This window comes from Typopeltis vanoorti, chromosome 5 (genome assembly GCF_054136105.1).
Source record: "Typopeltis vanoorti isolate ZY-2024b chromosome 5, IOZ_Tvanoo_1.0, whole genome shotgun sequence".
Classification (NCBI taxonomy): Eukaryota; Metazoa; Arthropoda; class Arachnida; order Uropygi; family Thelyphonidae; genus Typopeltis; species Typopeltis vanoorti.
In genome coordinates this window covers 86134100-86156651 of record NC_143553.1, presented here as the reverse complement: position 1 = coordinate 86156651, position 22552 = coordinate 86134100, and the positions used below count along the sequence as shown (strand labels likewise).

General features: G+C 36.0%; 1 protein-coding gene across 1 annotated transcript in view; it reads right to left on the bottom strand.

Annotated features, from left to right (window-relative positions):
• Nucleotides 1–22552, bottom strand: part of LOC150106613 (protein SSUH2 homolog) — a gene marked incomplete at its 5' end in the record, with an annotated part of 284249 nt that overhangs the window by 36819 nt on the left and 224878 nt on the right. The window contains one exon of the mRNA XM_090393441.1: nucleotides 11097–11202. Within this exon, the coding sequence (XP_090249567.1) occupies nucleotides 11097–11202 (106 nt within the window). The remainder of the gene's footprint in view (nucleotides 1–11096; nucleotides 11203–22552) is intronic.

Here is a 22552-nt window from a genome sequence, read left to right as displayed (position 1 = left end):
AGCTTTGATGTAATTTCATTGTTTACAAATGTTCCTAAGGAAAAAGTACTTTTCCATTTAAAAGACAAACTATCTAAGAAGATCATTGCCTTATTGACACACTGTGTCAACTCCAGTTACTTTAAATTCGAAGACACACTCTGCAAGGAAAATTCAGGCCTAGCTTTATCCCCCTTTATCCCCCAACATTTACCTGGAGGATTTTGAAAAAAAGGCCATTTCATCCTTCCCTTTAAAACCTAAAGTGTGGAAATGCTACATGGATAACGACATCTTTCTAATTTGGGAACATGCCTTGATTCCCTCTGGAACTTTCAAGAACACGTAAATAATATACATCCTAACATTAAGTTTACAGCTGAATTGGAAGATAAAGGCTCTCTTTCTTTCTTAGATATAAAACTGTCCAGTTTAAATGAGAAATTCAAAATCACTATTTTCAGGAAACCGACCCATAGAGACAGATATCTCCATGCTGATTTTCACCATTACCCTTCGCAGAAATTTGGCATCATATTTACTCTTGGACGCTGGGCTCGCTCACTTCTTTTGGATGAACAGGATCTTAGCAACGAACTTAATCATCTTCAAAGCACATTTCAGTTAAATGACTATTCAAAGAAAATTATCAACAAACTCCTTTTCATTCCTTTCCCATGTCATAATGAAGATACTACAGTTTCTAAGGACAGTATTTCTATTGCTTACATCAAAAAAAAACTCTATCTTTCCAAAATTAGCAAAAATCTTAAGAAAATTTAACATTTGGACCTTCTTCACAACACTGCCTAAGCTACATTCCCTTCTCAGTAGACCAAAGACTAATCATAACAGTCTCAAATATCCCGGTATTTATCAAATTTTCTGCAATTGTGGCAAAACTTACTTTGGACACACAGAAAAATCAACCGAACTCTGTATCAAAGAACACCAAAGAGACATCAGCTACAAAAGAACTTGAGCCAGTGCATTATCCAGCTATGTCCTGTTTTCAGCAAATTCGAATGAGGAGGGCCTTCCACATCCAGTTCTCTGGGAAAAGTCTAACAATCTTTACCATTGTTATGATGAGATAGAAAGAAAAATTTTGGAGTCAAAAGAAATAATCCTAAACCCTGTTCATATCAATAGTAATTTAAGACTGTCACAGCTCTGCCATTCAATATTGGCGTGCATGACATCGTGGATGCATGCATGCGCCTAATAATACAGTTGGAGATTGTTCTTCTTTCTTTTTAAACTCATCTAGGCTTTAGCCTCTATAATGTTTTTGCTGTTTTTTTTTTTAATACTGTTCAGATCCAGTTCCTTTACAGTTTCTTACTGGGATTCTTATTTGTTTTAGCACCTGAAAAAGTCTATGTAAGATGAAACTAGTTGTGCGATTAAAACCTTTTATGTTAATCTCGGTCTTTAGTCATTTAATACTCTTAACACACACACATATATATATATATATATATATATATATTACAAGACTTGGGCTGGACAGATTATATTGGAATTCTTGCAAAATTAGAAAAGCAATCGTGAAAGTTCCATTTCAACAAAAACATTTATAGATACACAAAGAGACAAATGTGTTGATATTATATATGGCAATAACTCAGTACAAGATGGATGGCATTTAATAGGATATAAACTAGAATGAATTCATGCAGTTTGGTTTTAGTTTCAATCAAATCATTTTTACTGACACACCTGTTCAAACTAATAGTAATAATTCGAAGACTGGCTGGATGGAATTTAATTAAATTTTATTGGGAATTAACATGGGAATTTTTTCAGAAATAATACCAATATTAATTAAATTTGTTTAGGATTTCTGTTAATAGTGATCATGTTACGTTACTTTTGCTTTCTATCAGACATTAGTGGTGACAAAATTGAGCCCAGCAAAATTACACGTATATTATGTAACCCCCAAGGAATCATCACAGGAGGATGCTCTGTTCCACTCGACCTACTGTTCTATGTTACTTAATTCTCTGTGTAAATACAACCCTGCTATCCACTATCTACTCATATTTTCATCAAATGCCTGGAAATAACAAGTAGAAGTTCCAGAGGTCATCCCATGTGATACCTTTGTAGTGCTAGAGGATGTGAAGTTAGAAGTAGCTTGAGGAAGGGCATTCTGTGTGAGAGAGAGAAATTTGCACAAGATTGTGATCTGAATTCCCAAGAGAGGAGGTAACCTCTATGGTGTATGTGCAGGGAGAATTGGTTAAAAAATGATCCAAATGATTGGGTGAGTGAAGATGGTTGTCAGACATTTGTGTAGTTAGATGGATTTGCATTAGGTCATCGCTTATGGAAAATATTTCTCCTCTCATCCACCTTTGTTGGAGGTGTTGGAAAAGAGGAGCTAGTTGGGATTATGGATGTTGAGGTTGCCTAGAAAGATGACCTTCACTATTTAGACGGCTGGATTGCCAATGGTCGAGTTTCATGGAGAGGAATGTCAAGCAGTTTGAGTAGTTATAGAAGTTTGGAGAGTAAATGCAGCAGATGAATATTACTAGATGAAGACAAGGAAAGCTTGAGCCAAATGAGAATGAAAGCAAAGGATTCTAAATTAGTCACTCTCTAGCATGTAATGATTGATCTTATAAATGCATAAGTGGAATCCTTAGGGCAAAAGGAATTGTGTAATTTGGAGATTGGAAGTGAGCAGTAGATGATAAATTAGTGAGTTAGATAGGCAACTGGCTCTCAGATAGGAAGCTGCAAATTGTGTGTGTGTGTGTGTAAGGGGGGAGGGCACACTATTTTGAAAGAGGAAAGTCACTAGTGGTGTGCCACAGAAATCTGTTTTGGGATCACTATTGTTTAATTTGTATATTAATGATATTAGAATAGATTTAACTGGTGATATAAAACTGTTTGCAGATGATGCAAAACAGGGGAGGGGATGAGGAATCAAACAGATGTCATGGTCTTGCAGAAGTACTTGAATAAATTGTATGAGTGAGAGTCTTATGAATAGGAGTAAGGACAGAGGATGTGATTGAGACATTTAAGTTAGTAAAGAGTTGTTACTGAGCTAATGTGGAAGAAATTTTTCACAGAATGGGGGAAGGGGATAGAACAAGGGGACATCCCTGGAAGATGTATAAGGAAGGTGTAAGGGGGGACATAAAGAGCAGGTTCTTTGCATGGAGGGTGGTTGGTGAGTGGAATGCATTGCCTGACATTGTGGTGAATGCAAATACATCGAATCATTTTAAAGCAGAGTTTGATGGACTTTGTGTGTAACAGTTTTTGCCTCCCACAATGAGTCTTTTGATTCCATTGGTGTTAATAATAATAATAATATGTAATTGTGCTGTGAAATCAGAATTGATAATGCTGTTTGTTTGAAAAGATCTGGGTTCAGATATAACTAGGATATCTGAACTTTATTATAAGGACTTTTCAATTGAAGATGAGTTACTGAATTTCATATAGAGCATATGTGGTTCACTTACTGTTCTTTTTTCTTTTGCTTTTCTTTTCTTTTCTTTTTTTTTTTTTAGTATTGAACTGATTAGTCAGCCTCAGACTGTGGCTATGGGTACTCCAGTTTCCCTCTTGCAAACATAATACCAAACTTAAAGCATTTAGTTTTAGCTATGTGTATACATCCCAACATAAATATAAATTTGGGTAACTTACAGAGTTCATGACATTGCCACCTTAGATGGATATAAGTCTCCTGATGGAAAGCTGAAATAATAATAATAATATGCTGCTTTTACAGGTAAAGTACATGTTCTGATTTGTTTCTTTTATTATTTCAGAAAGTAAGCTTATCTTCTATAAAATTAGATATTTTTATGGCAATCTGACACCGTTAGCTAGTATTCAAGAATGTGTGAATAGAGCTAATCTAAGGTGGTAAGGCCACTTAAATAGAATGGATGAGGAAAGGTTAGCAAAACTGGTGTTTAATGCCAAAATGGCAAGAAAGAGACCCAGAGGAAGCCAAGGTGTAGTGAAGTGATTCAGTCAGAAGTGCCATAAAAGCATGAACTGCTAGATATATTGACAATATTGAAGCTAAGAAATAATAGACTAATTTGGAGGAAAATTGTTGACAGGAGAGTAATAACAATGCAAACTTAATCATTTAAGTCATTAGTATTCTGACCACCCCTTGTGGGTACACATCTGGAAATTGGTGATTATGATGATTATGACAATCTTACCAAAATTTTTTTTTCCAATCCTACTCATAACAAAAGGCTATAAACTTAGAACACATAAGTACATTAAGACAAAGTTACAAAATTTGGAAACCTTGCCCTAGAGACGTATTTTTGAGAATCATTGAGCATGAGAATATGAATGTGGAGAATGTGACTGTGAATACAGAAATAATTTAAAAAGTAAAACCATACATAATTACGGAAGGGGGAAGTGTGCCTGACTGATGAAACAAGAGCTGGTGTGACTGTGGAAACAGAAGAAAGTCAGACTGATAAAGCAATAGTGGCAGCAACTGCTGGAATGGAAGAGTTGAAGAATGAGATGAGGCATGTACAGATGAAATTAGACATATGGTGGATATGAATGGATAGTCAAAACTGAAGGCAATGCTGATCATTTGTTTTGATATCAATGGTGCTGTAATGGTTGAATGGGTACCAGAGGGTCAGACAGTTAACCAACATTATTACCTTGAGGCTCTGGCCAAGCTGAGAGAACAAGTGAGGAAGAAGAGACCCGATCTGTGGAAGAACAATGCTTGGATTCTCCATCAGGACAATGCTCCAGCCCAGAGTGCACTGTCTGTAAAGCAGTATCTGGTTGATAAGAAGATCCCAGTGTTGGACCATTCACCTTACTCGCCAGACTTAGCTCCATGTGACTTTTGCCTTTTTCCAAAGTTGAAATCTGCATCGAAGGACACCCAGTCAGTGGATGAGGTAAAGGAGAAAACAGCAGCACTACTGAAGCAGATAACACCTGATGACTTGCAGCACTGCTTCCAACAATAGAAAATTCATATGCAATGGTGTATAGACAGAGGAGGAGAGTATGTTGAAGGGGATAACAATTAAGTTATACAATTGTAATAATATACCACATTTTTGCAACCAGTCTTGTTATTTAATAGCCACACCTCGTAGTGCAAGCCATTGTTGAAGTCTTGTCTCTGGAGGGTTTTTAGGTGGTTCAACAGTTGCTGGGAATCTATGTTGGGATCTTAGTTTTTGGGGCACTGTGGTCTGGCCGAATAGTGGGTGGTGTTCATCATTCATTTGTCTGCTTCTTTCGTGAGCTGAGAATGCAGATCTTTGAATTGAAAGGGGGGGGTGCAATACCAGCCAAAGTATATAGGTCTCTTAGTGGTGTTGGTTTCAGGCATCCTGTAATTAAGCAGCAGCTTTCATTCAATACTGGGTCAAGTTTTTCAGCATGGCAGGATCTGGACCATACTGGGCAGGCATATTCAGCAGAAGAATAGCACAGGGCCAAGGCAGAAAATCTCAGTGTGCTAGGGTCTGCACTCCATTTGGAGGAAGTAAGCTTTTTTAGTATACTGTTTCTTGCATTCACTTTTGCCTTTGTTTTTTTTCTATGTGTGTTTTATATGAAAGAGTGCAATCGAGAGTCACACCCAGGTAGAGTAGGTTCCAGGAATGTTCTATATTAGAGCCTTCCCAGGAAATCTGTAACTTCCTGTTGGCTTCCTTATTGTTAAAGTGGAAAGACCAATCTGGGTTTTCAAGGGGTTTGGTTTTAATTGATTATTGCTATAATATGTGGTGAGATTATTTAAGGCAAGTGACAGAGTAGCTTCAATGGACTTGAAATTCATTGTTGATGCAAAGTTGGGAAGAGTTACGAGAAGCAGAGCAGACATTGTGGCCTTGCAGGAGGATCTCAATAGACTATGTGAATGGGCAAATGATCAGAACTCACAGTTTAATGTTGCAAAGTGCAAGGTCTTGAAATTTGGTAGACAAGGTTGGGATGCAGAGTATAGAATTAATGGAGAAATTTTTTAGGGAAGGAGTTTAGGGGTCACATTGTTAAAAGTGTAAGAACATCCCAACAGATTATAAATAATGAGGAAGACACTGACATGCAGAAGCAAACAGGTGATGGTTCCCCTGTATAAGGTTTTGATCAGGACTCATATTAAGAACTAATGTGCACAGAACTAATGTGCACAGATTTGGTCACCTAGTTTTCAGGGCGATGAGGGTGTATTGGAGAAGGCCAAGAAAAGATTTACTAATTAGTATCAGATCTATGGAATGTCAGATAGGAGGGGATATGAATGAGATATAAAAGTTGGTTAAGGCAAAGTGAATGCAAGAAACAGTATACTAAAAAAGCTTACCTCCTCCAAATGGGATGCAGACCCTAGCACACTGAGATTTTCTGCCTTGGCCCTGTGCTATTCTTCTGCTGAATATGTCTGCCCAGTATGGTCCAGATCCTGCCATGCCTGATGGCCTAACCATTCCAAGAATGTGGAGGACCCATTTACAACCTTTATAGCAATCAGAACAAGCCAAAGAAAAATCTCAATACAAGAAGACTTGGTGAAGTGTTTTTTTTTTTCCCCCTAACATTCAATAGCAACTTGAACTGTATAAGTCCAGAAGAAAATTGTAGTATAACAATCTGAACTGTACAAATCCAGAAGAATCTTAGTACAGGAGGACTTTAGTAGAGTTTATTGTAGTTTTTTATTTATTTATTTATTTATTAATTTTTTAATATATTTTTTATTATTTTAATTTTATTATTTTTTATTTATTTAATTAATAATTTTTTTTTTATCACTAGAGGTCAGGTTAAGAAAAAGATTAATTAACTGCATAGATTTAATTTACCTTTATAGAGTGCAAGAGCATGTAGCTTGGTTTCCTTTCTGATGATGACCTCAATACAGGGGTCGAAATGTCAAGTGTTATTTTATTATAATAAGTAAAATATTCATTTCGACATGTGTGTTTTGTGTCCCTAAATTTATAAATATGAATTGGTTAGGGGCTGTTATCAGATTAATGGTGAGAAGATATTTCACAGATTAGAGAAAGAGGTAGGGGTAGAACTAGAGGCCATCCATAGAAGCTGTATAAAGAAGGATGTGAACAAGGGAGTGAGAAGCAGGTTCTTTGCATGAAGAGTTAATGATGAGTGGAATGAATGCATTGCCTGAAAATGTAGTGAGTTCGAAAACTGTGAATGGGTTCAAGGCAGGGCTCAATCTTTTGGCATAAGAGAGTATAGACCTCCCATTATGAGGCCTTTGATCCCATGGAGGTAAAGTAATAATAATAATAATTCGTTGTCCTTTACTCTGCAGGTCTTGTCTGGAGGAAGATCGAGTTAGTGGTGTGTGTACGGGTACTGTTTGAGGCCACACATGGACTGGAGTCTAGGCAGTCTTCCCTGTGGGGGAATTATGTGAATAAGTCCTTCACTCCAGCTGTATGCCCCTGCTCTTTAAGTTTCCTGAATCAACAACTCTTACATGAAATAAAGTCATACAAATGATAGTATTTTAACTGAAGATACAACAAAAATCTCCCATAAAAATAACCAAAAATATGAATAATGCAACAAAAATGTAAAAAGTAATAAAAATATATCACCCCACACTACAAAAAAAAATTTTTTTTTTTTTTCTAATAAGAAACACTTTCACATCCATTTCACTAATATTGGAGGCATCAAAACAAACATTAATGATATACTTTTCCTAACCAAACCCTAACTGGCATCGTCCACAACCATAGCAGACTTGAACTATCCCAACTGCATCTTGCATGATGTATTCTGCAAAAAAGGGAGGAACATGTACTTTTGTGAAATCTGATATCCCTTGCCAAATGATATCCAATGGAATTCCTGCTTTTCAATCTGCTGTGAATCAAGATTTTCTTACCTCTCTTTATAGCCTTCATTTGCTGCCTTGACTGCTCTCCTTAACTTTGACAACATGTAGTCCTTTTTTTTTGACTACTTATCACTAAAAGCTGATTTCCCAAATTGTAAGAATGTCTTCCTAGGAGACTTTAATGTCCATAACACAAACTGGCTTCCCTTCTCCAACTTCACAGATCAAGCTGGGACAGAAGCCAAATCATTTTCTATCAGTTGTGAACTATCATAAATACTTAACCTACCAACCAAATAATCTTCATCATTTCATTCTTCCAAATTCTGGATTTTTCTTTACTAGCTATCTTTCCAAATACAGTGCAGATGGCTGCTCTCCTCCTCCTCCTCTTGGCAACTCCGACCACAATCTTATCCAAGTTTTGTTTTCTACAGTTCATTCTTCTCAGAGCCAATCTCAAAGAATCATATCCTGTGGCACTACAATTGTACCAAATGAAATGACATGACCTTTGGAATTTGTATATCTCTTTTCCATGGTCAGATTACTATTTTCTCTCCTGATCCAAACATGTGTACTGAACTAATAACTAAAATAGTCCACACTGGAACGCAGGCTTTCATTTCCCACTTCACTGCAAATCCCTGACCTTTATCCAAGCCCTGGTTCTCTAAAAAAATGTGCTTCTGCCTTCTATGATAAAAATACTGCATGTGTTCAATGGCTTAAATCAAAAACTACAGCTTCTCATTAAGCTTACACTACATCTCAAAATGAGTGCAAAAAAGTTATCAACAATTCTAAAGCAGACTTCATAAGAATGAAATGCAATAAGCATGCCTCCTGCTCAATGGGCAGTTGAATCTTCTAGTCCCTTGCTAAAGTTGTTGGGCATAAATTTTTTCCTTCCTTGTTCCCATTTCTCTCACATCATGATGGCTTCATGGTAACCTCACCTAAGGATAAGGCATAGCTCTTGACATTAGTATTTTCCTTCAACTCTTGTTTAGATGACCAAAGCAAATCACCTCTGGCACTAAATTTAATCCAGCCTGTACCTGTAACTGCCCACTGAATGCCTTCTCTGATCTTTCATCAGAAGGATCAGGAAAATCCTGATTAATTTTGATACTAATAAGGCTGCTAATCCAGATGGTGTTCTTTTGGTTGTGCCCAAACTCGAGTCCTCAAGAATTAACATCCATTCTATATCACCTGTATAAGCTGTCATATCTATCTAGCAACTATCCAACAGCATGGAAGTAAGCATTTAATTCAGCTTGTAACCAAAAAGAAAGACAGCAATCAAACTATCATTCCACTGCTTTCACCTCAGTCCTCTCATAAGATGGAGATAGCCATTAACAATCAGCTTCTTCACTAACTTGAGACCCATCAAATTATTAACAATCACCAATATGGATTCAGCTGTTCTTGTTCTACAGCGGACCCTCTTGTTAACCTTATCCATACCTTTGGATACAAGCCATGGAAAGATATGGAGAAACACATGTGGTCACTGTCAATATTTTAAAGGCATTTGATTGTGTCTCACATCCAAGTCTTCAAAACAAGTTACCATCTTATGGTCTCCCTTCTGTGCTCTGTGATTGGATTGCCAGCTTCTCCACTGATCATTCATTGCATATCAAGGTGGAAGACTTCCTCTTCTCATATTTCTTTATCAATAGAATACCCAGGATTCTGTACTCTAACCCATGCTACTTCTCCTCTTTTACATCAATGACCTCCTCTCTCTGACTCCAAATCCTATTCACAGTTTTGCTGATGACAGTACTCTTACTCTCCGTTTATCTTCCTTATTTTTTGAGAAATCCTGTAGTACTCAAATAATTGAGGTTTCAAGACTTTCACAACCAATGGCTTAAATGCTAATCTCCTCAATGTGTGTGAATTTCAATGCCATTAAAACTCAGGAATGTCTTATTACTTGTAAGAAAGATCCTAATTCATTCCCATTTACTTCATGATTGTCCAATGTCCTTTCAAGATCAGCTTTCTCTTCTTGGGTTGACTGTCACATCCAGCTTATCCTGGCACAAACATATTACATCAATAGCATTATCAGCCTCTTAAAAACTTGGTGTTATTTTTTTGTTCAAAAATCATTTCTCTTCCTGCTCACCTCCACAACTTCGCTGCTCAACTCCTACCTCTTTATAAGTCTCAGAGCTGGAATAAGTCTCAGAGCCTTGGACTTTTGGGATGGTCCATCCAAAACCTCCCTAAGAACTCTTGATGATAAGAATTCTTTAAAAAAAATATTATTTGTAACATGTAAGAATGAATCAAAGTATACTTAAATAACAAATAAATAAATTAAATAAAACAAACAAATAAATTAATTAAAAAACAAATAATATCACATAGTAAAATCTATTAATATTAATACAGAATTAATAACAAAATATTACAATGGAGCCTATTACTACTACTACTATTATTATTATTATTATGTGACACTCATGAGGAGTTGGAAGACTCCTATCACAGGAGGCCTCTATACTACACAACACCATACACAATTTATGGTGCACATTCTTCCACCATCTGCATTAGTCTACTTAGACCAGCACAATATTTTTATATATTAACTGTGTGTATGTGTGTTCTCTGACTAGTTTGCCTGTTTTATGATAGAAAAAAAACCCTGCCACCTCCATATGAGACTGGCTAATTCACATTCAAGAGAAAAAGCCCATATAAAGATAACTTTTGACAAGATGAGAATCAAATTTGGATCTTTTCCAACTGAAGCATGCACATGTCCCACCATTCTTCCAACTAAGCTAGGGACGGTATGCTTATTCACATTTCAATGAAAGCCACAGAGCCAATGAAGAGTAATAAGCCAAAAAGAGTTAAAATAAATTAGAAATATTAATATTGATTTTCTTATCCTTTTCTTAAATGAAATATGGAATATTTTGCAGTTATTTTCTTCCTCTTCCCCTTAACATGTTCCGTGACCTGCCATGGCCAAGAAACTTGACTTCATATAAAAAACAAATAATATCATATAGTAAAATCTCTTAATATTAATACAGAATTAACAACAAAATATTACAACATACCAATTAATGCTATCTGCATTGTCTGTTCTCTCTATCAGCTGTTTTTTTTTTTTTTTGTTATTATCTTTTTGGTAGTATACAGAAAAAATAAAACAAAATAAAATATAATAAGAGCACAAAAAAAAAAAAAAAAAAAAAAAATCAAACATACTAACCTGTGGCTGTTCCTCTTCAAATACAATTTCTCCAGTGACATTTCTAATTTTCTCATCTGGAATTGTGGCTGCTTTCTCTACTATATGATCTGAACTATGATTGGTCCTAAAAATTATGCAATATAGCTAATTTTTTAAATAATCAGATAAATATATACAGCACTAAATTAAGTTCAAAATTATATAAGAAAGCACTGCATTTATTATTATTCACTTTTTATTTCTTTATTTATTATTATTTTTTTATTTGTAAATCCATGCACAAAAGGCTGCAAGCCTAGAGGATATTAGTACTGTAGGTGGATTAATGATAAAATAATCTGGAAATCCTGCTTTACAGAACAAACATGCCACCACTTTTTCATGCATTTCTGGACTGTTCACTCTGTACATTCACCATCCTATAAGGCAATGCATTCCATATCTAACCAAACTTTTATGCAAAAAATCCACTTCTTACCCTTCTGCTCACCACTTCCTTTTGAAACTTCTAGGGATAGTTCATGTCCTTGTTCCTTCCCCTTGTTCTACCATATGAAAAAATCTCCTCACTGGCAATTTTCAACAGCTCAAATGTCTCAATCATGTTATTCCTTCATCTTCTATCCTACAAACTCTGTAGTTTGCATGCCTCAGTCTGTCCTCATACTAACATTGTACATTCCAGATATCAATTTTGTTATCTGCCTATGTACCTCTATCAAAGGTTAATTTATCATCTTCAAATCCTGATGATAAGATCTGAGCACAATAATTCAAATATGTCCTGATAAGGACTTTATACAATGGAATCCCAGCTTTTTTATTTCTATTTTTACCTTTACAACCTTTGCAAATGTCTCCTAACTTTCAAATTTTTATCACCCAAGATCTCGTGCCTCCTGATGTTACATTTCATATGGTTCCACCAATAGACTATGCAGCCTCCCATCAGTGGATCCTGAACTTCAAGATCTGATAGTTAGATGCATTAATCTTATATCTCCATTCATCTGCCCATGTTATTCAAATCTTCCTAAAAGGCTACCATGCCGGCACTGCTACTAATAACCCTTCCAAGCTTCACATCATCTGCATAACTGAATATCTCCCTGCCACCAAGGGACAATAGCATTGATATAAAGTTAAAAGGCAAAGGTCCCAGTACCAATTCTTGTGTCTTCCATTTCCTTGATATTGTTCCCCCACATACAACTCTCTCATATTTATCAGAAACCAATTTCTGATCCCAATTAGAGACCTGAATTAGAGAACACAGAAACCATGTTCATCATCTGGACTACAGCTGTTCGATGGCAGACCATTGCCATGGAAACAAATCACTGGATCCTATGGAAAAAACTTGTCTCTCATACAGAAGCAGTAGAGATCAGAGAAACTACATCTGAAATCTACTATAGTGCTATAACCTTCTCCAAACATAAACAAATTTGGCTGTATCACATTACCAAAAATCTGGAAACCCTTCAGCAAGTTTCCATTGTTGCACCATAGTGGACGCCAGTTAGACTGTAGGAGCTTGTCTTTTACAATGATACTGTGTTTGCCTTCATGCTGATGTAGTCTTGACATGAATGTACTAGTATGTTTCTTTGCACCCATGAAGATGCCTTGGCGATCATAATATAGACAAAATATTGGCTTAATAATCTCATTACTTGAATAAATTTAGTTAGCTAATTATTGTCTTCAGACATGTTTTCTCTGCTAAACATCTACTACCACCCCAATGGCACTATCTTAACCCTTCTTCAGCCTTCTTGGGCATTTTTGAATAGTTCAACTTTTACTAAACAGCTAAGTCAATGGAACTATTAATTTGTTAGCATGTTACATGGAAAAGATTTAAAATATGCAACAAAATCCCACCCAGTCCTGCTGCCCTGTTAACTTCCAGAGTACTTAGTATTTACAAACCATTTTCCTCATGCACTTCTGGACCTTCATCCATCCCCATTCCTCTAGGAATAAAATCTGATTTTCTAGGATGAAATAACACTGAATACTCCACTATTCATCTACATTCGTCACTTGATACCAGTTTTCCACATTCCACAGTCATTTCTCCTCTACTGGTCATATAACAAAAGAATTCCTTAGGATTTTCATTGGAATGTAGTGCTAGTCTCTTCTCAAATTTTATTTTTGTCTTCTTTATTATACTATTTACTATCCTGGCTTGAGTGCTATATTCCTCATGAAGCTACTCTCTACTTCTTTCACTTTCATCTGCAGATCCATTTAGTCATTCACTTTACCATAATCGTGTTATATCACTTGAGGAATGCATGTTTCCACTGCATTGGTAAATATTTCTTAAGTAGTTCCCATGTACTGCCGATATCTATCCCTTTCAATTCTATCATCCATAAAATTACCCCTAGCTGATTTCCAGGAATATCATAGCAACCTGCCTAATAAATCCAAATAAATTTTTATACTTGATACTTTAGCATATCTATTCATCCTCTACATCAAGACTACATGATCACTTAAATATAAAGAGCCAACAGGCTTCATTTCGGCGATATAAACATTAATTAAATTAAGGGGATATTAGATCCCACATTGTTTTAAAACTGAATAAGAAACTCAAGGATTGAAATCAGAGAGTTTCATGCTGAATATAGTATAAAAAACTATAAAAGTATCGGCGAATACATTATGAAATACATTATATACGGCAAATACATTATGGAAAATACCAAGATTACTGATCAGAACTTTCCCCACCTTTGCAACGAGTTGCCTGTGTTTGTACTACGTTCTAAGACTACTTGCATTCAGCTCACGCTAGTATTCGCCGATACTTTTATAATTTTTTATACTATATTCGGCATGAAACTCTCTGATTCCAATCCTCGAGTTTCTTATTCGATTTTAAAACAATGTGGGATCTTAATTTAATTAATCTACATGATCACTCTTACCAACAAAGAACAAGGATGACATCTCAAGTACATTCATATTCTGTGATGCTGGAACTATATCCAAAACAGTTGATCCTCATGTCCCTTCTATTACATGCTTCCTGAGACATATGGGCCTCAACAATTCCAGAAATTTTGCTCTCTCACTAATGCATGTTGTTTCCTCTACCCAATTTACAATGTTGAAGTTAAAATCTCCCATAAGGATTAATCATTTTATTTGAATTAATTTATTTAAATCATCATCATCATCAAATTCCTGCCATGTACACTCAAGAGGTGTACAGGATATGATAGTACTACATGAAAAATTTACATCATTACTAACTTCCTATCTACAATTTTCCTCCAAATCAGTCTATTACATGTCACGTTTACAACATTATCAGATCTCATATTTCTATCATCTAAGGCACTTTGTACCGTATCAATCCACCTATATCTTGGTCTTCCTCTGGGTTGTTTTCCTGCCAACCTGGCAGAGAACACTTGTTTTACTAATCTTTCCTCTCCCATTCTGTTTAAGTGACCATACCACCTGAGATTAGCTCTGCTAACGCATTCCTGGATGCTGACAATGTCAAGTTCTTTCCTAATATCCTTGTTTTTAATATGATATTGTCATTGATGCCATCTGTTCACGCCTCTAATCTTTCTCAGGCATATTTGTGGTCTCAAGTCTTTGGTCAAGTGTTTTACTTCTAACCCAGTTCTCAGATCTATAAGTTAAAATTGGTTAGAACACTGTCTTGTATACAGCTAATTTAGTGTTCTGACTAATTTCTCTCTTATTCCATATGAATTTATTCAATTGACTTCCTACCATACTAACTTTGTTGATTCTGTTGTCTATTTCCATATTTAATTTACCATCTTCACTAAAAATCATGCCTAAGTAGCTGAAATGTTTTACTTGTTTCACAGGTTCTCCATTCACAACGCAGTTGACATTTTCAATGATTCTGCCTATTTTCATTGTCTTTGTCTTTTTATTGCTGACTTTCATACAATATCCATTACTACAGTTATTCAATTTAGTCAGGGAATATAGCAGACTTGTAGTAGATTTATTTAGAAGTATAACATCATCTGCATAAAGCAAAGGGCTGACATTCACATCTGCAATTTTGATATAATGTTTAATACCACTTTCCTTCATAATGTGATCCATATAGATAATGAATAACAGAGGTGATAATGTCTCACACCAGATTTAACATTAAACCATCTTCCTGTACTTCCTTCAATTCTAACTGCTGACTTACAACTCAAATAAAGACTAAGTATTGCTTGATATAATGCCATTGACACCATATAACTGTAGCATATTGAATAGCTTCGCTCTTGGCACCTTATCATATGCCTTTTCCAGATCAACAAAACTTAAATACAGATCTTTGTTATATTCCCATGATTTCTCAACTATTTGTTGTAATGTGAAGATCTGATTCTGACAGCCTCTATTTGGCTTGAATCCAGCTTGTTCTTCACTTAGCTTTTGTTCCACAATTCTTCTCAACCGTTTCTCAAGTATATTTGCATAAATTTTACCGGAACACTCAATAGGGAAATACCTCTGTAATTCTCACATTCAGTTTTATTTCCCTTTTTATATATGGGTACTATGAGAGATCTACTCCAATCATCGGGAATTCATTCCTCTGTCCAGGCCTTCTGAACTATGCAGTGCAGCCACTGTAGGACTTTTATACCACCATACTTCAGCATTTCTGGTCGAATATCATCTACTCCTGCTGCCTTTCCACATTTCAAGCCATTGATGGCTTTTTCTATTTCAAGTATAGATATGTATTCCTGACTGCCTGGTCAGTGTTTTTTACCACTGTGCCATCACTGTTTGTTTCATTTAGCAATTTTTCGAAGTAATTACTCCATATTTCAAGGATATCTTTTTCTCCTGTTTTCATGTCACCTTCATCCTCTCTAACTCCTTTTACAGCATTCTTTCCTCCATTTCTGGGCTTCTTCAACCACACTCCAGAATATTTTGCCACCTTCTTCATATTTATTTTCTATGTTCTTGCCAAAGTCCTCCCATGACTTTTGTTTAGCCATTTTTACACAGTGTTTATCTTTCTTACATTTGTCTCTATATTCTCTAAAAGCACAAGCTGACTTATTTGACAGGAACTTTTGGTATGCTTTCTTCTTTTCCTTCACTGCCTCTTTAACTTCCTGTGTCCACCATGAAGTTCTGATTTTTCTATCTTTGCAGACAACCTCACCATATGCCTCTCTGGCTGAATCAATCAGGGTTTTCTTCAAGGCTTGCCACCGAATCTCCAAGGTTTGGTTCCTGTTCTCAAACACTTTCATTTTTTCTTCAATAATATTTGTGTATTTTAGTCTACAGTTCACATCTGAGAGCTGCTCAACTTTTATTCGCTTTAAAACTTTCTTACATGTTATTCTTTTCAATATGAAATTCAATTTTATCCTGCTCAAGACTAAATAGTGATCACTTCCAATTTCAAATCCTCTGTACACTCTGGTGTCCTGCACCAAGGAAAAAACATCACTATCAACAATAACATAGTCAATGAGACTTTTCTTATTCCTTGCCTCTTCTCTCCATGTGAATTTGTGCACATTTTTATGTTGGAACATGGTGTTAGTAATACCCAGTCCATGTCCTGAGCAGAAATCCAACAGGTATTTGCTATTATTATTAACTTTGCTCTTTTCTCCAAATTTTCCCAAAATATTTTTGTATGTCTCACAATCATTTCCTACTCTGCTATTTATATCCCCAACAAGGACCAGCATTTCCTTTTTCATTGTGTCAGTTGCTTTCTCTAAAGCCTCAAAAAATTCCTACACTTCTACCTTAGTAGAATCTTCTGTGGGACCATAGACACAAATAAGTCTCATTGTCCAGTTCCCCATTCTCATATTTGCCCATATCACTCTACATGAGACTGCCTGCCATTCAAGAAGATTAGCCTCGTATTTAGTGTTGAATACTATGGCTACTGCGTCTTTTCCTTGATTGTCATTGCCTGAATATAACATTTTGCATTTATTGCTCAGAAAGACCTCACCAGTTTTTGTCTTTTTTGTTTCAGTCACTCCTATTATGTTGATTTGTTCAGATTTGTTCCAGTAGCATAGCTTACTTTTTGCTGTTTGCTCTGGTTTCCTTGGTGAAAACAATGATGGCTTTTTTAACCAGGTGACGCCCCAGCAGGCATAAAAAGTTTGTCGTGTTTTTCCATCATTTTGTATTTTGGTTTAAGCCAATAGGAATACAATTTGGTCAGCTCAATCCCAAATTGCCAGCCCATCCTCGTATGTTCAGTATCCAGGTAGATACCCAACAGGGTGCACCACGAGAAGGTGTGGATTGGACATTAGGTCAGAAGCCCAGGTCAGTTCTCTGCATTCCTTTAAAGGCTATGTGGAGGTCTTCTCTCAGTTATACAACTTTGACCCTTAAGCACCCCTTTATTTATATTACTTATTTATTAATTAATTTATATTTGAATTACTCAAAGGTGTAAATAGAATAGTAAATTTGGAACAAGAAGACAAGGCTCAAGTCGTATACCATACTCAGCAAAAGCTCTGGCAGAAAACTGGACATTCATGAGATCATCAATACTATTTCCCATTGTGAATATGGGCAAAAAAGTAATAAATTATTTATAGAAAAATATATATTAAAAACTTGTCTATATCGGTGTCCTAAACATGTCAGTTCATACTTCACATATGCAAAACAGATGAAACTCAGAAAGCAAAAACATCAACTCGTGACAATATTCAGTTGAATTGGTTGATACAATAACCAATCGCAGCCATTGATTTCTGAGTGCTGTTGTCTCAGCACACACCTTGCCTTGCCTTGCCTTCTAGGCGGTTTAAAAACACTGGAATGCTAAGAATTTGACCTGCTTCACCATCTGTATGTCTGTTCAAATGGTTCAAAGGATTTGTGACCATGCACACCTGGTCTATTAACATGAATGTGATGCAATGTTAAAAGTGCCCTCTTCATGAAGTCCTAGCATATTGTGTTTATTTTTAGGAATCACATGATGCCAAGAAACAATTAGAGGAAGTCTTTAACAGCAGTACATGCAAAAATATAATACCAGTGATATTGCTACTTCATTGTTGTGCACTGCACACCCTGAATATACATCCCTGTATAATCTTTCTTTCTTTCTTAATCCTCCTTTACTACCTTTTTTTACAGTGTCGAGGTTTCTTATTCTTGCAACCGCAACTGTCTCGAGGATAAGGTGGTTGCCCCCCCCCCCCGTATAATACATATGCTAATTTTATCTGAAGGTTTACAACATTAATGAGGAATCAACTTCAAGTATTTTGCCTTTTCACTCTGGTGATTTTAATATGGACAACCATTTTTTGGAAATTTACTGGTTTCATTACTAGCATATTGGCAACTGTCTTCAGACTACAAAGTCATCTAATTCACTGAAGAGATTTGTGCAAACCACTAAGTATCCTGACCTGGCTAGAAATAAAGTACACATTTTCTCTGATATCAATATTATAAAGTAATCATTATTATAAATGATTAAAACGCAATGTCAGATAATAATCGTTTTTCCAATCAATCTTAATGTGAGAAAATAACAGATTTTCTAATCAATGTTATTTTTTTAAAATTTTTTTTAGAATTACATCAAGATTTATTGACAATAATATTTGTTGATGAATCCAATTAACAAGAATAAAATTGTGTCACTTATATGCAATAAAAAAGAAAAGAATCATATTTCATCCTTGTTACTATTTCAACTTTGCATTTAATCTTTCTTAATAATGGAAATAGGGCCAAAGGCAGAAGCATCCATATTTCAGCCCCGGAAGTGAGCTTTTTTTTTTATTTTTTCTTTCTTTTTTTTTGAAATTGCTAAACACTATTTACCACAGTGTAATCTGATATACTTTTGTAACTTTTGTAGCCTTAAAATTAAGGATGAAAAATGAACATTACTCATTAAATGTGGAACAACTTTCTATAACAAAACAAGACATTAATGCACAAATACCAGAACAAGACAACATTATCCTTTGCCTGCAAGAGACTCCCCACCCCCCCAAGAAGTGTAAGTGCAAAGTAACTCGTATTCCAGGAATAAAACTTATAAAAGAATGACCACATGAAACATATGGAAGTGATGCCTTCATAAAAACCAGGGATAAGCATCACATCCTCTGAGATTACTGGATATGATGAGATTAAAGCCATGAATGTGAGGGTAGGAAACCTCATCTCATCTTTTTAAAATTCCTAGCACAAAGTTTCAAGGATATTTATTAACTGTCTGAAGATACCAACAGCAAATGCAAATATATATATATATATATAATGGCCATTTTGTGGCCTGGGTTATCAGCAAAACAATGAGAAATGTGCATATGTGGATGGCAGACAGAAAATCTTTCCGATTGATTTAACACATAACGCAAAACTGCCAGGTGAAGCTGAGGTTCGAATCCTAACCTTATATTTGCTAGTACCAACATTACTAATAATTGTGATGATATTACTTAAGGAAGTTACAATGTACACTACACTATTGCCATAAATACTGTTACAACTTCTGCACAAGCCCAGTTGTTAGTGGCACTCTGTGTAGCCAGCATTTGCGTGTTTATCAGTAGAAAGAGAGTTGTCTAGCTGTATGGGTTAACATGCAGTGGGGAGATTGACAACCATTTAGCTGTAATAGCACTGCTCAACGTTAGAATGCAGCCACCTGTTATTTTCAACACACTAAAAACATACGGGATCAGTAGGATGTTTGTGTATCAGACTATTAACTGTTATAACGATATAGAAGACATAGCTGACCAGCAAAGAACAGGTTATCCATGCTGCGTTAGGACACAATGGCTGTGAAGGCATGTCTTTGCTGCAATCCTGTGAGAATGCAGAAAGTGATGTCATGAGAGATGAACATTTCACTGAGATAATGTCACATGTAATAAGTGATGATTAGCAGAGGCAATACATAAATGACAGACACAGAGCTATCCTCTTCATAGACGAGAAGATTTTTGCCATTAAACAGTTGTTTAACTGCCAAAACGATTGAGTACATGCCCCAGATGGTCGCACAGCATGTGCCATAGTACCCAGGATTCAAAGAGGTTATCACCCAATGTCAGTGATGGTTTGATGGGTAACATATCAGGAATATCCAAGTTGCATTTCTGCGAGAAAGGGGTCAAAACCTCCGCCAAAGACACCATGCTGTAATCTGTGATACGACCCCTGAACAACAACAACACCTTGTTTCATGGTAGGTTGTGGCCCTACCAACAGGACTCACCATCATCTGATTGGATGTTTGGAAATGATTTGAATCCATTGGTCTTCAAATTGTGGTCAAAGCTTGAGAGAGTAGTCTGCAAGAAATAGCAGCCCAGCATCACCAGCTTGAAGGTGATGCTGGGCTGCTACCAATGCATTGGTAGCATTTCCATTGGATGCTGTGCATGCCACCATCAATACATGGCTTCGCAGACTTCAGGCATGTATGAAGGCGAAAAGGAGACATTTTGAACACTGAGTGCTGCTATAAGCATGTTATACAAGTGGTTGTAAACTTGTATCTTTTAGAATGTTTGTCAGTTTTTTCAGGTGTGTCTTGGATATACGGAATGATAATGGTTTGGTATAATTTCTGTTTTAGAGGGGGGGGGGTAGGGAGAACAAGTGTGGTTTTGGGGTTTTAATATTCTTTGGATTTGGTGGGGATTGTAGCGACTGGCTAAGAAGGTGTTGTGAATGTGTGTTTAAGTTCAGTGGTGAGGGCATTATTATTATTATTATTGGAGAGGAGAGGAGGATTGGAGAAGAGTTATGAAATATATAAAGCTTAGGCCAGAAAAGAATGAGTATTGTGCAGAAAGCTAAATAACGTTATGAAAAGAAATTGGCCATGCAAGCTAAAGACAATCCAAAAAAATTTTATCATTATGCCACAAGCAAAAGATAGAATGCATGTGAAAGAATAACTTTATTGAATGCAGATGGTACTCTAGTGTCGAAAACTAATGAGATTGTTCAATAAATGATTGCTCACTTTACTAAGATATATTAACCAAATATATGTAACATGGTGCACAGTTCTACTGCTACATTGGATGAAGAGTTAGAGGTTCATGAAAATGAGATTGAAGAGCTATTGCATAACCTGGATAAGAATTTTTCAATAATTCTAAAGTCAAATGGACAGATGGAATATCAGCCCATTTGCTAAAGGAATGTTGAGCCGAATTGGCTAGGTCTTTCACGTTTGTATAACTTAAGTCAGTTCAGGAATGATACCACATGAATTGGAGAAATGTATGATAGTTCCATTGTATAAGGGTGGTGCAAAAACTGATGTGTCTAACCACTGACCTATCAGTGTGGTAGTGAAGATTTTAGAGAAGGTGGTAAGAACTTGCATACAGAAATGGGTAGACAAACAAACTATATTCTGCAAGGAGGCATGGGTTTACTAAAGGGAGGTCGTGTTTTAGCAATATGCTCATATTTTATAACAATGTTACAGCTCAGTTGGATCAAGGGAATGGATACACTATAATAATGTTGGATTTTTCTAAGGCATTTGATAGGATACCACACGAAAGGCTGTTGCATAAACTGGAGATATAGGATTGGAATATAAACTCTTGACTTGGATCAGGGGATGGTTAACAGACAGATATCAAAAAGTGGTATATAGTGGGTGTGAATCTGCCAGTTTTAAGGACCAGTGGTGTACCTCAAGGTTCAGTCCTTGGGCCATTATTGTTCAATCTATATTAATGATATCAGGCAGGGTATAACATCAGATGTGCAATTGTTTGCAGATGATGTGAAGATAGGCAGGGCAATCAGGGATGCTACTGATATTCAGCACTTACAAAATGATTTGAATAGGCTAGAAATTTGAGCAAACGAAAATGGCTATCGGTTTAATCTTAGTAAGTGCAAAGTTATGCACTTTGGTGTGATGAGATTTCCAGTGGCATATTATATTAGTGGAGTTATGTTACAAGAAACTGAGGAGGCAAAGGATCTTGGCATATTGGTGGATAGGAATTTGAAGTTCAAAGGTCACATAGCAAAGGTTGCAAATACAACTCAGAAAATAATTGTGATGTTGAAGAGAACCTTGGCATCTAAGGATAAGGAAGTCATTTTGCCTCTTTATAAGGCTTTGATAAGACTGCATCTGGATTATTGTGTTCAGATTTGGTCTCCCAGATTCCAAAGGGGAAAAAGAAGCTGGAAAGGGTGCAAAGATGAGTTACAAAGATTATATCCAGATTATGGGATTTAGATTATGAGGACAGATTGCAAGTATGTGAATTACAGACTTTGGTTAACAGGAGAAAGAGAGGGTGATGTGATAGAGGTCTATAAACTTTGAATGGGTGTTATAGGATATCGTCTAACAAAATTTTTTGTTACATGGAAGGTGGGAGAGAACACGGAGACATCCACTGAAGTTAAGTTTGTCAAATCTTAAGCAA